Genomic DNA, 13927 nt, shown 5'->3' on the forward strand with positions numbered 1-13927 from the left:
TTCCTCTTTGCAATGCTCTGTCAGGGGTAATTTGGATGATTGAGGCCGAGAAACGTCTTTTGTTTTTTCTGTCTCTGCGCTAGTACCCACCGCAAGCCGTGGAAATGAGATGCGACATTGCAGCGGACATCATCACTCGGGCGAGTAAAGATGCGGCATGAACAGCCTCCTTGATGGTCCAGCACCCACATCCTTCGACCGCACACATTCCCTCCACAGATGCAGGGTGAACCTGAGGCAGACGCTACCCCAAAGACATGGCAAGCATAACTCGGAACAGTTGTTTCCATGCGAGTTGGGTCAAGCCGCAAGCCTCTCTCACGTCTAATTATACATCGCATATCCAGCTCCGAGGGGCAACACCGAAGTATTATGATCTTCGTGATTGCAAATACGAGCTTTGCTGCGTTGAACAGGACAAATCACCAACGTCTAAATTGACAAGACTGCATCAACAGGAGCGCGGACATTACATCTCTGGTAATATGCGGAACTTACGGTGAAAGGAAAGCTATCCTCATTTGCAAATGGTAGTCTTTCATCAATGCATGCGCATACCTGTGAGAGCTCCGTCCGGAATGTAAGCTCCCGTTGGACCGCTAACCGCCGCCTGGACCTACAGTTCCTGCCATCAAATGTGGAGGAAGTATAGATCGGAGAGTGAAGTGGCGCCAAGATGGAGGCCAATAACGCCTCATCGGAACCTTGTGATGGTTTGCGCCATGGGACAGCTACTGCGTGGGTAAACCCAGTATGGAGCCCCTTGCTCAATGAACAAACGCCTACCATTATGCCCTCAAAACGTTCCACTTCCCATTCGCTACATCTGCGTACATCCACAGGTATGTTGCTTTGGAAATTACGAGGAAAGCGATGCAGGCAGAAACAGTGAGAACATGGACGGGTTCTGCCTGTCCAAGAAGAAGAAACCGCATGGTGTAGCGTTCGAGGCTAATTCACGGGAGGCAATGCGTACCGAGCGAACGCAAAGTCAAAGCCAATTTCTGAGCAGGGAACAATGTGGACGCTTGAATAACTTTCGAAAATTGCTATCATGGAAGATAATATCGTCATTGTTGCCTCGGCGTTTGCAAACCACTTGCTTCATAACGTACTGTTCGAAACAGTGAGCAGCCGTCAATCAGCATTACGAAACCGTGTGTTGAGTGGCATACTGTCCATTGAACTCGAGCCCCGAGTTGTCAAGCGAATTCGCGAGCATTTTCACATTCCCCACAGCTTTTGATCCATGTCAGGATGACCGGACCCAAAACAGACATGTGCTTCAATATTCAGATTGTTAATTCCCATAGCTACAAGATACCTGGCTGTCACCAAGCAGCTGCTAATCTGTTATACAAAATCTTAGGTGTAATTTATCTATCGATCTTGACATCCTTCACACTGACCTTGACAGCTTCGTATCCGATGCTGGGCAACTGGGGTAGCGATCAGTTCGACTTGTCAACTTCCAAATGAGTTGCACTAATGGACTTCATCTGCAAAGAAGAGTTTGAGGCCGAGTGAAGGTCTGCACAACTACACTGTCTCTGAATCACAGATCGCGTTTTCGATGCAGAGACAGTGAGACAAGGCTCCGCATTGCTGGACTCCGTTGTAACACTGTCGAAGCATCGGCTCACCTCCAATGGATATACTAAGAAAAAGCGTCCGATATACTCAATGTAGTTGTGTCGTTAATCCATGTTTTCCTTCTAATTGCGTCTTGTAGACACGGGTCTATGCCTGCGCACCATACAGTATAATACACTCGTAGGCTTTCGTACTCCTTACAGCCCCACTCTTCCACTACCGCCTCGCTCCATCTTGTTCAACCGTCGCGCAGTAGCAATCTGCGATTGTTAGCCCATTGACCCACCAAGACCACAGCCACTCTCCTGGGGCCAAACCTACCTGTGTCCTTGTCTTCTGGCCCCTCACGGGCAAGCCCATAGCGTGTCTCCTTCCACGATATGTGCCCATATCCCTCAATCTCCGGATGTCGTCCTGCACTTGCCGCCGTAAATCGTTCTCAATCTTCATGTTCGCCAGTTCCGCGGTCAGATCCATGACGGTGGCGTTTTTTAAGCTGCCGACCTTCGCCCACGGGTGGATATAGAATTTCGCCATAATGCGCTGCGAGACCGAGGGCCCGATGCCAAAGAAAGATTCGAGGGACCGCTTTACGAGCGTCGCTTCCGTGAAGCTGAAGCCGTTGATGAACACCTAAACCGTCAGTAAGACGCGCGCAAGGGGAAATGGGCGTTCCAGTCGCGTACCATGGCGGGTCAGCGTTCCGACGGCGAGTTCGCGTGTTGGAGTGTCAATTGTCGTGTCTGATCTCGAACTCCAGACTTCCGTTTCCCGCTAGACCCAGCCGGCGCTAGTGCGACAGTGCGGGCAATGGCTCTACCTAGGTAAAACGCAACGTTTCAACACCTCCTCCACCATCGCATTCCGCAGGGGGCTGTCCAAACTACTTAACCTTGCGACTTCCCTCGATTGTTTCCCGACACAATCAGGCACCATGGCTACCATCCAGAGAGCTGTCATTTCGCTCCTCTTGATCCTCTCGATCACTTTCGTCTTCTTTGCTCAGAGCACCGAGGCTGCAAAGGGTCCAAAGATCACTCACAAGGTGTGTATAGCTTTCAATTGGATGCATAGACGGACTTGCTGACTAGATCCAGGTCTACTTCGACGTTACCCACGGCGATGAAGAGCTAGGCCGCATCACCATCGGTCTCTACGGCAAGACCGTACCCAAGACCACTGAGAACTTCCGGTACGAACGGATACAAGTCTACGCATAGCTCGGGGGGCTAACATAGACTACAGCGCTCTCGCTACTGGCGAGAAGGGATTCGGTTACGAAGGCTCTACTTTCCACCGCGTTATCAACAACTTCATGATCCAGGGTGGTGGTAAGTCCGACTCATGCCCGGGTCTAGGATTCACAATGCTGATCAACAGCTAGACTTTACCAAAGGCGATGGTACAGGCGGTAAGAGTATATATGGAGAGAAGTTCCCCGACGAGAACTTTAAGCTCAAGCACACCCGCAAGGGTCTCCTCAGCATGGCCAATGCTGGCAAAGATACCAACGGTGAGTACCCTTCCCTTTCACTCCCTGCAGCATGCACTGACTATCCTAGGCTCTCAGTTCTTCATCACCACCGTCATCACCAGCTGGCTCGATGGCCGCCACGTCGTGTTCGGAGAGGTCCTCGAGGGCTACGAGGTCGTGGAGAAGATTGAGAACGTGAAGAAGGGTGCTGGAGACAAGCCGGTCCAGACTGTCAAGATCGCCAAGAGCGGAGAGCTCGAGGTGCCAGAGGAAGGTATTCACGCGGAACTCTAGACATCAGTACGCATTCTTTGCTATTGAGTCGACCCCTCAGGTTGGAGAGCTGCTGATAGTTGTACCTTTTTCTTCAAGATTTATACGGTCATGCTGAACCAGCCATTCCTGGCGACGAACTCGATATCACAGCGACTCCGTCTCACGACGATATCGTCAACATTGCTGAGGTATCCCAGGCCTCTTCCACCAAGGGCAAAATTCCTGGCCTGGCTGCTGCTGCTGGTTCTGCTGATGGTTTGTCGGTCGGTCAGAAGCTTTTCTTTATCGGGGCTGTCGTTGCGATTTGCGTGCTCTTCTTGAAAACGCGAAATGGAGGGCAAAGCAACATTATGGGTGGGCTCAAGGAGAAGAGCATGGCCTAGATTATGACGAAATGCATAAACGTTCCTTTAGTAGAGCATTGATCTGATACATGGTGAACATGGCTCTCTAATGTGTCAAGACGCCAGCTAGGGTATAGGGGATACGATGTCCTTGCGGTCCCTGCATTACCCGCCGATGACGATGTGCAACGGTCAGGGCACGTCCAGGGTAAAAGCAAAGAAGACAATGTTGGGTTATCTAAAGCCATGGCACAGTCGCACAGGATGGCCTGGAGCCTGCACAAGAACCTAGAAAGGCCGCCACTACATTCAACTGCGGCCATGTCACAGTGCATGTCGCATGAAAAGCAAGCCTGCTGCAGCACACGACAGCTTCCATCTGTGACGTTCACCGCTCCCCACTCGCCACAGCCTGAGAACTCTGAGAGGGAGCGCTAGCGCCAACGGGGACTAGTGCGGGAAGGGTTCTCCGACACGCTTTTTTAACTTACCTGCGGCCGTCTCCCTCTTCCCTAACCACCCACCCTCCAAAACTACTCTGTGTGTATTGCACAACCTTACAAGCTCTTTTCCTGTGAAGTCCTTTCTTTTGGTCTTCACTTCTTTACTTCTCGTTTTCAGGACAGAGGCGTTCCCTTCTTTCCTGACAGAACGAGTCTCAGGCACCCGCCTGCGAGTTACGAATTTCGTCACTTAGACCTGCTACTTTTCGTCTGTCGCTCACCGCCGAGCCAGCCGAAGCCAGCACATCTGTAATTTGCGCCCTGCACATTGCACTCCCAAACACACCCTCAACCAACTCGATTCCACCACGCCCATCATGGCTGAACAACTCGACATGGGTCGTCTCAACATCAACGACTCCCAGCACAACCCCCAGAACGGCTTCAACGGCGAGCGTTCTGCCTACATCCCCCCTCACCTTCGCGGCCGTCCCCAGGGCGGTCCCGGAGGCCCTGCACCCATGGACGGCCCGCCCCCGATGATGAACGGCGGCGGTCTCGGCGGCAGCGCGTGGGGCCCCGGAGGGTCAGTCAACACCCAGGACACAAAACAGGAAGGTATGCTAACTGGTGACAGTCAGGGTCCTCCCCCTCAGATGAACGGCGGCGGCGGTGCCGGTGGCTGGGCCAACGCACCCAACTTCACTCCCCGCGGTCGCGACGGTCCCCCAGGCGGTGGATGGGGCGGTGCCCCTCGCGGCAACTTTGACCCCAACGCCTACGGCAAGCCCGGCGGCGGTGGCTCTGGAGGCGCCCGCGGGTCTGGCGACGGTGCCTGGAAGGACGGCAAGCACGTTCCCGGCCCGCCCAACCAGCGCCTCGAGCGCGACCTCTTCGGCATGCCCAACGACCCCTCCAAGCAACAGACCGGTATCAACTTCGAGAAGTACGATGACATCCCCGTCGAGGCCTCTGGTCAGGGTGTCCCCGAACCCGTCACACGTTTCACAAACCCGCCTCTCGATGACCACCTGCTGAGCAACATCGAGCTCTCCGGATACAAGGTTCCCACTCCTGTACAGAAGTACTCCATCCCCATCGTCATGGGTGGCCGTGATCTCATGGCTTGTGCCCAGACTGGTTCCGGAAAGACTGGTGGTTTCCTCTTCCCCATTCTCGCCCAGGCCTTCCAGAATGGCCCCTCTCCTCCTCCCGCACAGGCTCAGGGTGGATACGGACGTCAACGCAAGGCTTACCCCACTTCGCTCGTCCTTGCTCCTACCCGTGAGTTGGTCTCCCAGATCTTCGACGAAGCCCGCAAGTTCGCATACCGCTCCTGGGTCCGTCCTTGCGTCGTCTACGGTGGTGCCGACATTGGCTCTCAGCTTCGCCAGATTGAGCGCGGCTGCGATCTTCTCGTTGCTACCCCCGGTCGTCTCGTTGACCTGATCGAGCGTGGCCGTATCTCCCTCGCTAGCATCAAGTACCTCGTTCTTGACGAGGCTGACCGCATGTTGGACATGGGTTTCGAGCCTCAGATTCGCCGTATCGTTGAGGGTGAGGACATGCCTCCTACCGCTGCCCGCCAGACACTCATGTTTTCGGCCACCTTCCCCCGCGATATCCAGATGCTCGCCCGCGACTTCTTGAAGGACTACATTTTCCTTTCGGTCGGTCGTGTCGGTTCCACTTCTGAGAACATCACCCAGAAGATTGAGTACGTCGAGGACGGCGACAAGCGCTCTGTTCTCCTTGATATTCTCCACACACACGGTGCTGGTCTCACCCTGATCTTCGTCGAGACGAAGCGTATGGCCGACTCGCTGTCCGACTTCCTCATCAACCAGGGCTTCCCCGCCACCTCCATTCACGGTGACCGCACTCAGCGTGAGCGTGAAAAGGCCCTGGAGATGTTCCGAACTGGACGTTGCCCCATCCTCGTCGCTACCGCTGTAGCTGCCCGAGGTAAGTTTTCCAAGTTGTTCAAGCCTTGAGCAACTGCTGTATTCTGCAAACCCTTGAACACCTTGCTGACTCATTTCAAAGGACTGGATATACCAAATGTCACGCACGTCGTCAACTATGACCTTCCTACCGACATTGACGATTATGTTCATCGAATCGGTCGTACTGGACGAGCTGGAAACACTGGTATTGCCACTGCTTTCTTCAACCGCGGCAATCGCGGAGTCGTACGCGATCTCCTTGACCTGTTGAAAGAGGCCAACCAAGAGGTCCCTAGCTTCCTCGAATCCATTGCTCGCGAGGGCTCCGGCTTCGGTGGAGGTCGTGGTGGCCGTGGAGGCGGCCGTGGCCGTGGCAACGCTGCTACCCGTGACGTTCGTCGCATGGGCGGTGGTGGTTTCGGTGGCGGTGGCGGTGGCCAGTGGGGAGGTGCTCCTCAAGGTGGCTATGGAGGTGGCTTCGGCGGTGCTCCCGGCGGTGGCTACGCTCCTCCAGCTCCCGGCGGCTACGGTGGCGGCGGCGGCGGCTTTGGTGGAGGCTACGGCAACCCATCCGGCCCTGGCGGCAACTCTTGGTGGTAAACGTGCAACGCACCGCTTCACGATATAGCCAGCCCGGGACACATTTTCTTCTCTACGATACTCTGGGCCTTCGTGTCGCCGCTACCGATGGCTTGCTTTCGATTTCCTTCACTTGCGAATGTTTTCTGCGAATCTTTCCCGGTTACCGCGGATCGATGCGGAAATCTGGAATCTCATACCCCAATCAGCATATAGACAGCGACTGTTTTTTTGCGGATCTGCCTGTTTTCGAGCTCTTCTCGCATACGATACCCTTCGACGCACTCTTGTCGAGCTCGAACATAGATGGCAGGACCCTCGTCTTTCTCGCAAAGGCATGCATTACGAACATTTCACGACTTCGCTCTTCTGCAAGCATGCTGCTTGGGGAGCTATAGATTCTCGCTTTCCGAGTCTTCCACACGCGGATGACCTCTCTGAGCATTTCCTTATCTTACGACAAAAGCGGTTCCTTTTTTCCCGGTCATACCCCTCGACGACAACGTCTTTCTCGTCGTCCTTGCGTCTCTCGGTCTCTCCACACGCGGAGAGTAGCAGCATGACCCTGTTTTGGACGACGGAAAAGTTTACTGCATAGATGGCGTTCATGAAGGTCTAGCCACGACCCAACCTTTGTACGAAGGAAGATACCCCCGGTTCTTTGTGGTAACCATCATGGTGGCTGTCTTTCCAAGGCCAGCTCGGCGGTGGGATTTAAATGCTCGTTTTGGTTTGCATGCGCATATGCGGACCTGACCCCGTGACTTGGGTGGAAGGAATCTGATAAAAGTATAGTTTCGAGCAAATGATTAGTTACATAGACTAGTATGCGCTGCCAATATGCGTGGCCTATACAATGCATGCGATTTGATACTTGCATACATTTCTCCTCAGTTGCTTCACATTTATCATAATGTGACATTACGTGGCATCTTACCGTCCCTCCACTTGGCGTGGCTGTCGCCAGAACATTATATTACTTCATCATCTTAACTAGAATTGCTGTGCATGTCCCGCTATACATTGCCAATGCGGTAACCGTGAATTATTGAGACTTTACTAGTTGACGGAGACTGTTTCTTAGTCGCCACCGCCTCCCACCTGATTCCTGGCTCTATCGTTCTTACCCGGCGAGTTGAGGTCCATATCAGTCGCTTACGCATCTACTTCTCTTGCCTTCCCAGACATTATCTGCGCCACACCATCCACTCTATTCTTCGCGCACCCTTTATTGATGAATAATTTAATTACATTTATTAATAAATAATTTGATTACATTTATTAATAAATAATTTAATTACTTTTATTAATAAATAATTTAATTACATTAACGCCGCCTGTTCTACCTAGCACCTATTACTTGTGCTTACTTAATTACTGCGTTAGTATAGAAACCTAATACTACCTGCTTATACGCTAACATCTTCTTAATAACCTAGTTATTACTGCAACGTTTAAGCGCCTCTATAAAGCTAGGCTTATTACTATCTAGAACTTTCTTTCTCTTGTTATTCTTAATCTAGTTCTAGAGCTTAGCTAGAGCTTATTTCTTACCTTTTAACTAAGCTACTACTGCTGTATTATCTACAATATTATTAGCCTCTATTTATTAAGTTCTATATAAAGCTCTTACCTTATTTAGCAAATTACTCTAAAAGCAATTTAGTATTCTAATAATAGAGTTAGACTTTTTGTATCTTATCTATAAGTCTGTTAAATTTATAGATGTTTATAGTACGCATTATAATAGCGTCTATTATGCTTAGAACTTTAGTTTATGCTATACTATATTAAGAAGGTTAGCTAAATATTAGAGCTAAGCGCAGAGATCTTATTAATTTAGATATCTTAGCTTTGTATTTTATTATTAGATATATTATTTCCTTAAAGCTAAAAGTTTCTTTTTAATACGCCTATTATAGGTAGCAGCTTTACTTACAAGATATTCTATATCTAGAGTACTATAGTACATACTACCTAGATATACTACCTATAGAACAGCGACTTTTTTAAGCCTATAACCTCTTTAGAACATTAATAACTCTATTTAAAGAACTCTTTTCTAACTAATTTATAAGTCTTTCGTTTATACGGAAACCTATGAATGATTAAAGATCATTTTGTCGCGCACCCTCCCATATAGCATCAGCATACTCGGCATCGAATACATCATTTTCTCTCACCCTAGACACCGTGCTGAGATCAACTCGCTTTCAGGAAGTCGGCCCATCATACCACAATGCCAGACCGCCTCACAGGACACCCGTCCCTCCAAAAGACCCGTGACACCATCTCACGATGGGGACGATGGTGCGGCTCCCAGATATCAGACTGGACTGCGTTAGCGAGAGAAGAGATCGAAGCAGATTTGCGTCGTACCAAGCCGTGGAACACAAGTCTCTAGGATTGCTTGAATCCGCTGCCCTTATGTAAGTCTTTCCAAACTTGTTGGTATGAGGATGGGGATGACAAGAAAGATGGACTAACGAGTAGCGTAGGTATCGTCACGTTCTTCTGTCCTTGCGTCACTTGCGGAAAGACGTGGCATCGTCTTCACTACAATGGCGACATGAGTGGCTATGAGATTGTCAACGTGCCGGTACGCCAGTTCACTCCCTGACAAAGTTCCATCCAGCTTCGATTAGCGTCCCACACTATCCCACCGCATAATTCCTTCTCGGATTCCTGACTGACACTACCGGGAACAGTGCATAGCCTACGGCTACTCGTTCCTCTGCTGCACCCCGCTCGCCCACGGCTTCCTCGTCTGCGTCCCCTTCGCATGGCAAACCTATCGGATCCGTAAACTAGGCGACCTCGGCGGCACTTGTGTTGCCGATATACTCAAGACGTGGTTTTGCACGTGCTGCTCGCTGATCCAGAACGAGAAGGAATCGAAGTTGTTAATTGAAGGGCGTACAACGGGGTTTTGGGGTGGTGACGGCGCGGGTGCTGAGGGTGTTGTTGTGCGGCAACCAAATGGGGGGTTGGGGGAGGTGATGATTATGCCTATGGCGGTTGGAGGGGGGGTTACTGGGCAGGGAGTGAATGGGACGACTACAGTTGGGGAATGTGCGGCGGTTTCTGAGCTTGCTGGCGAGACAGTGGTTTGCTTTGAAGGAGAGGAAGATGATACAGAAGGAGCCACTGGGGTACAACCACATGTCGACGGAGCCACCGATCAACACACCCGCGTCGAACCGCATGTGCCAGTTGACACTTTCAGCGAACACAGTTCCCACTCAGAAACGGGCGACGAGGTCATGGAGCGCACCGTCGCATCCGAGGACTCCACCTTAGATCTGGCTGTGATGGCATTGCCTGCGACTCCACAGCACATCGCCTGTACGGCTCCTGCGCGAACGACTCAATCTGAGATACCCAGTCACCTGGACAAGTCCGAGAATGATTCGTATCCGGACCCGGCTAGCGAGCACACCTGTAACAACAGTGAAGCGGTAATGGCAGAATAATACTGGGTATGCTCTGTGCGAAGGATGGTTTTGCTAGAGTAGACTACGCTTGAAGAGCTTAGGAAGAGGGAAGATGTGATGGGGTGTTGAATGGGTGGTCGGAAGAGGCGGATGGTGTTGCGTATTCTTATTCTGTCCCTACGTAGTCTTTCTTTTTCTTAACCTAGTTAACGCCTTCGTGGTTTCAATGCATCGCTGTTATTTCCAAACTAATTCTCTGATTAATGCTTGTTTTGAGGAACTCGTCATGTTGATTTGCACGGTCGAAGATGGTAGAGAAGGTATGAAAGTGCGAGATACTTCTTCATTATGAATTCGTAAGTCATTATACAAGCAACTAATCCGTTAGGTACCTTGCGCTCAAGACCCCAAGATGGTGGCAAGATCAAATCATGCAATTCGTACATTCTACAGTCCGCTCAACCCATCCAACAATGCGGTCAACCCACCAACACCCAGCAACGCGCCCGCCGCGGCCTTCCTCCCTGTGTGACTTTTCTTACCATACTTGTCCCTTTCCCTCTCCTTCTCATACGCTCTACTTCTCGATTTGGATCTGCGCCGTCTTGGGCGTTCGAGCTCAGACTCGGATGTGGTAAAGTCGTCATCGTGGCGTCGGTTGCCGGCATAACTGGGGTTCATGGAGGATTGGCGGAGAGGCGAGGCTTGTACAGGGTAATTCTGGTTTTGGATTGGTGCATGTGGGGGCGCGGGTGCGTTTGCAAAAGGGGTGTTTGGCGGGGGTGGGTAGTATGGTGGTGCGTTCATCGGCTGGGATGGGTGTCCGTTGGCTTGAGGTGGGTACTGTGGGATTCGTGGGGAGTGAGGGCGTTGTGGTTGTTGAGGGGTATATTGACTGGGTACCGGTATCTGGAGATTTGGAGTGCGGGTGTTGATCTTTTGCTTGGGTGGCGGTGGGACGAGTCCCGGTCCAGGCATTGAGAGTGATCGGTCTAGTGGGGGTGGCCCAGGCGGCGGTGCGTAGTGCATCGTGTTCGTGCGATCAAGCGGGGGATGTGTGTTTCGCGGCACTGGTGTCCTGTCGCGGTCGAATGCGCTTCCTTTGAGAGCAGTAGGTGGCGGTGGGGCACGATGGAAAGATGATCTCCTGGCTTGTGGTTGTTGGGGTGGAGTCTGTGGTGCTGCTTTCCGGTAGATGTCAACGGTACGTTCAACAAGACGTTTGACTTGGTCAAACTGCAATGGACGTTCGATGCAGAAGCATGTCTCCCCTCTCGTTCTCCTACTATCCCTTCGCTCCTTTTGATATTGTGTAAACCTGAAACCTGCCTCTCGGATTGCTTCCTTGCACACCCAACTAGCCATGATCTCGGTCCAACTGCTACGTTCCAAATAGGCAAGTGAATACGCTTGATCAGTATTCGAGCTGACTTGCTTGGCATCGACAAAGCGCCAGTAGTATTTGCGCGCACACAACTTCCAGGGTATTTCTAGATCGACTTCACTGTCTTCCTCTTTCGCTTCTACCGCGGCGGTAGCCTCGATGGGGAGACTCCCTAGACTGGATCGGGGCGAAGCAGCTGTTTGCTGTTCATTTGTAGCAGGCATGCTCGCTTGTGATGTACGAGGTGTAGCGATCGGTGTTGGCGGTGCAGGCGGACCGTAATGCTTCTCCGGGTGTGGACTGGACAGGCTGCTGGCCTCAGTGAACAGCGGCTGTATGCTGCCCGACCTTTGGGTTCGCCGAGCGCCATCACCTGAAAGCTTTGATGTGCGGCTCTGCTCTTCTTCGCTATCTGACTCTACAGTAGCTTGTTGATACTCTTGTCTCTGCCTTTGTAGTTCACGTTCTTCGTCTCGTAAGCGGCGCTCAAATAGAGGCAGACTCGTCCATTGTTGTAGCAAGTGCTCGGCGCGCGAAGCCGATATATTGAAGACCGCAGGTAGACCATTCGCTTCGGTGTATACCGACGTGTCGAGGCTTCTCATGTCCTCATCCTGATAAGATCGAAGGCTGGTCGGCCTAGGGCTTTCGCCATGCTCTGTGACAACTAAGCTCTGGGAACTGTCTGCCTCCATCAATAAGCGCGCATCAGACCGTGGCGATTGTTCGTAGAAGTTTGAAGCTGATAAGATGGATAGTTGTTGTTGAACAATGAGTGCCTCGAGTTGAATCTTTTCGTTGTCAACAAGTTTAGCGGCTTGTTGCGGAGATACCGTGGGACGTAACCTGAACGACTGTCAGCAGCATACTACTCCAAGCCAAGATGTACCTCAAGTAGAAGATAGAGCTATGCGGATGCGACTGGGTCAGAGGCCGAGTGCAGTGTAAGGATGTAAAACTTACTTTGACCACATTATAGTCTGTGCTGCATACAACGTCTGCAGTAGAACAGAGAGCGTCATACTCAGGGCTTCCAGGTGAGCTGTGAAATAGTCTAAGCTTGCCTTGGTCGAATGATCTAAACGGGGATGGCTGTGTTGAGTAGAGCGAACACTGTCTCTTCGGTCATGGAACTTGTCGTTCTCGATCGAGGTAGTCATCTCGACGCTGGTAAGCAAGTTCTGAGCCTGATCGATGGCATCGTCCAGGGTATTGATGGCCTATATGAATGTCAGCGAGGGCGTCCACGACCTCATTTAACGAAGCATAAGCATTCGCTCCTCCTTGTCTAATGTCTTCAACTCCCTTGATCGGACAGAGCAGATTGGTGATTCCCAAAGTCTTTTTGGGATTATGCCAGTACAACACTCCGATCTTGGAATAGGCCATGCTTTCCCGTAATTGCAGCACGACTCGCGCGTCCTTACGTACCTCAGGTGACGGCAAACGATCGTCCTCTTTGATGATGGTCCCTAGCTGCTTGAGTATTGCAGCGAAACCGTTTGTTTTGTTTGCGACGGCAACTAGGTCTTTCGCGGCCTCAGGCGACTCCACAGCAACGCCGTATAGCTTCAGCGCGAGAGCTGAGCTCCTCGACACTACCGGTAATATATCCGCAAGCACTGCCATGCTCCCGCTAGAAAACGCAATACCAGATTGGAAAAAAGAGACAAAAAGAGCAGTGTGGAGAATCGGAGTCTTGGGAAAAGGCACCCACAGCGAAGAGAGTCGAAATCCTTCGATATGTGTTACCGACTAGCTAACCCTAGAGTCGTGTGAGGTCATAGTGTAGGAATTAATGCAGGGCGCTGGTTGACCGACGACTAAATCCGGCGAAGATCACGGCCTAGTGATTGGCCAAGGTGCACGGCTGAAGGCAGGCGAGCACGCAAAGTGTTGAACTTATGCAGAAGTTGCCGCAGGGCTGGGCGAAAATCAGTGCATCGTAAGCATGCAAGGCGGAGGCGGTGCGCTCTCGTCAGTGTTTCCAATAAATGTCCTTGGTTGTCCGCGCGTGGGAGGCCTCGAGGGATTTGGCCCTCAACTGGAACTGGACTACGTGTTGGCAGCCTTTGCTGTCGGTATACCTGTCCACATGCCTAGTCCGAAGTATGCGCGGACGTCTTCAGGTGTTGCGCGTCAACAGTTGACTAGAGGCGCGCCAACGGTGTGGCACAGGATGACGCCGGCTATACGGGCGCGAGTTGGCCACCTGATGATTTCCGAGGCTCAGGCTGAGAAGAGTGGACAAGCGCATCGCGAAAGTGTACTTTGAATCTGCCTTGAGAGGCCGGCATCTGGTGGTGTGAGAAGACGATCCGGTGAAGATTTGAGGACGTGGTGGTGATCAGAGCCGGTTTGGGCCACTGGCAGTGGTGAGCTGCAGGCCAGTACATGTCGCGCCGTATCCCGTATAGCCTGCAACGGGAGAAGACCAGGCCTGGACAGCGTTCG

General features: G+C 51.8%; 3 protein-coding genes across 3 annotated transcripts; 2 read left to right on the top strand and 1 right to left on the bottom strand.

Annotated features, from left to right (window-relative positions):
- Positions 1-2527: 2527 nt before the first annotated feature.
- On the top strand, positions 2528-3726 carry CPR2 (Peptidyl-prolyl cis-trans isomerase B; the record flags this gene model as incomplete). Its single annotated transcript, XM_051493989.1, has 7 exons — positions 2528-2638; positions 2691-2785; positions 2839-2924; positions 2978-3106; positions 3156-3341; positions 3390-3401; positions 3464-3726. 7 exons carry the CDS (start codon positions 2528-2530, stop codon positions 3724-3726), a joined length of 882 nt encoding a protein of 293 aa, XP_051355668.1.
- A 781-nt stretch (positions 3727-4507) lies between these two features.
- DED1 (DEAD-box ATP-dependent RNA helicase) lies at positions 4508-6676 on the top strand (the record flags this gene model as incomplete). The annotated part of the gene is made up of 3 exons (XM_051493990.1): positions 4508-4716; positions 4768-6095; positions 6177-6676. The coding sequence occupies 3 exons, from the start codon at positions 4508-4510 to the stop codon at positions 6674-6676; spliced, it is 2037 nt and encodes a 678-aa protein (XP_051355669.1).
- Positions 6677-10536: 3860 nt separating this feature from the next.
- Positions 10537-13102, bottom strand: J4E92_002588 (uncharacterized protein; the record flags this gene model as incomplete). Its single annotated transcript, XM_051493991.1, has 4 exons — positions 10537-12319; positions 12363-12380; positions 12437-12693; positions 12905-13102. The coding sequence occupies 4 exons, from the start codon at positions 13100-13102 to the stop codon at positions 10537-10539; spliced, it is 2256 nt and encodes a 751-aa protein (XP_051355670.1).
- Positions 13103-13927: the final 825 nt, after the last annotated feature.

Source organism: Alternaria infectoria, assembly GCF_024043175.1.
Source record: "Alternaria infectoria strain BMP 0036 chromosome Unknown scaffold_3, whole genome shotgun sequence".
Classification (NCBI taxonomy): Eukaryota; Fungi; Ascomycota; class Dothideomycetes; order Pleosporales; family Pleosporaceae; genus Alternaria; species Alternaria infectoria.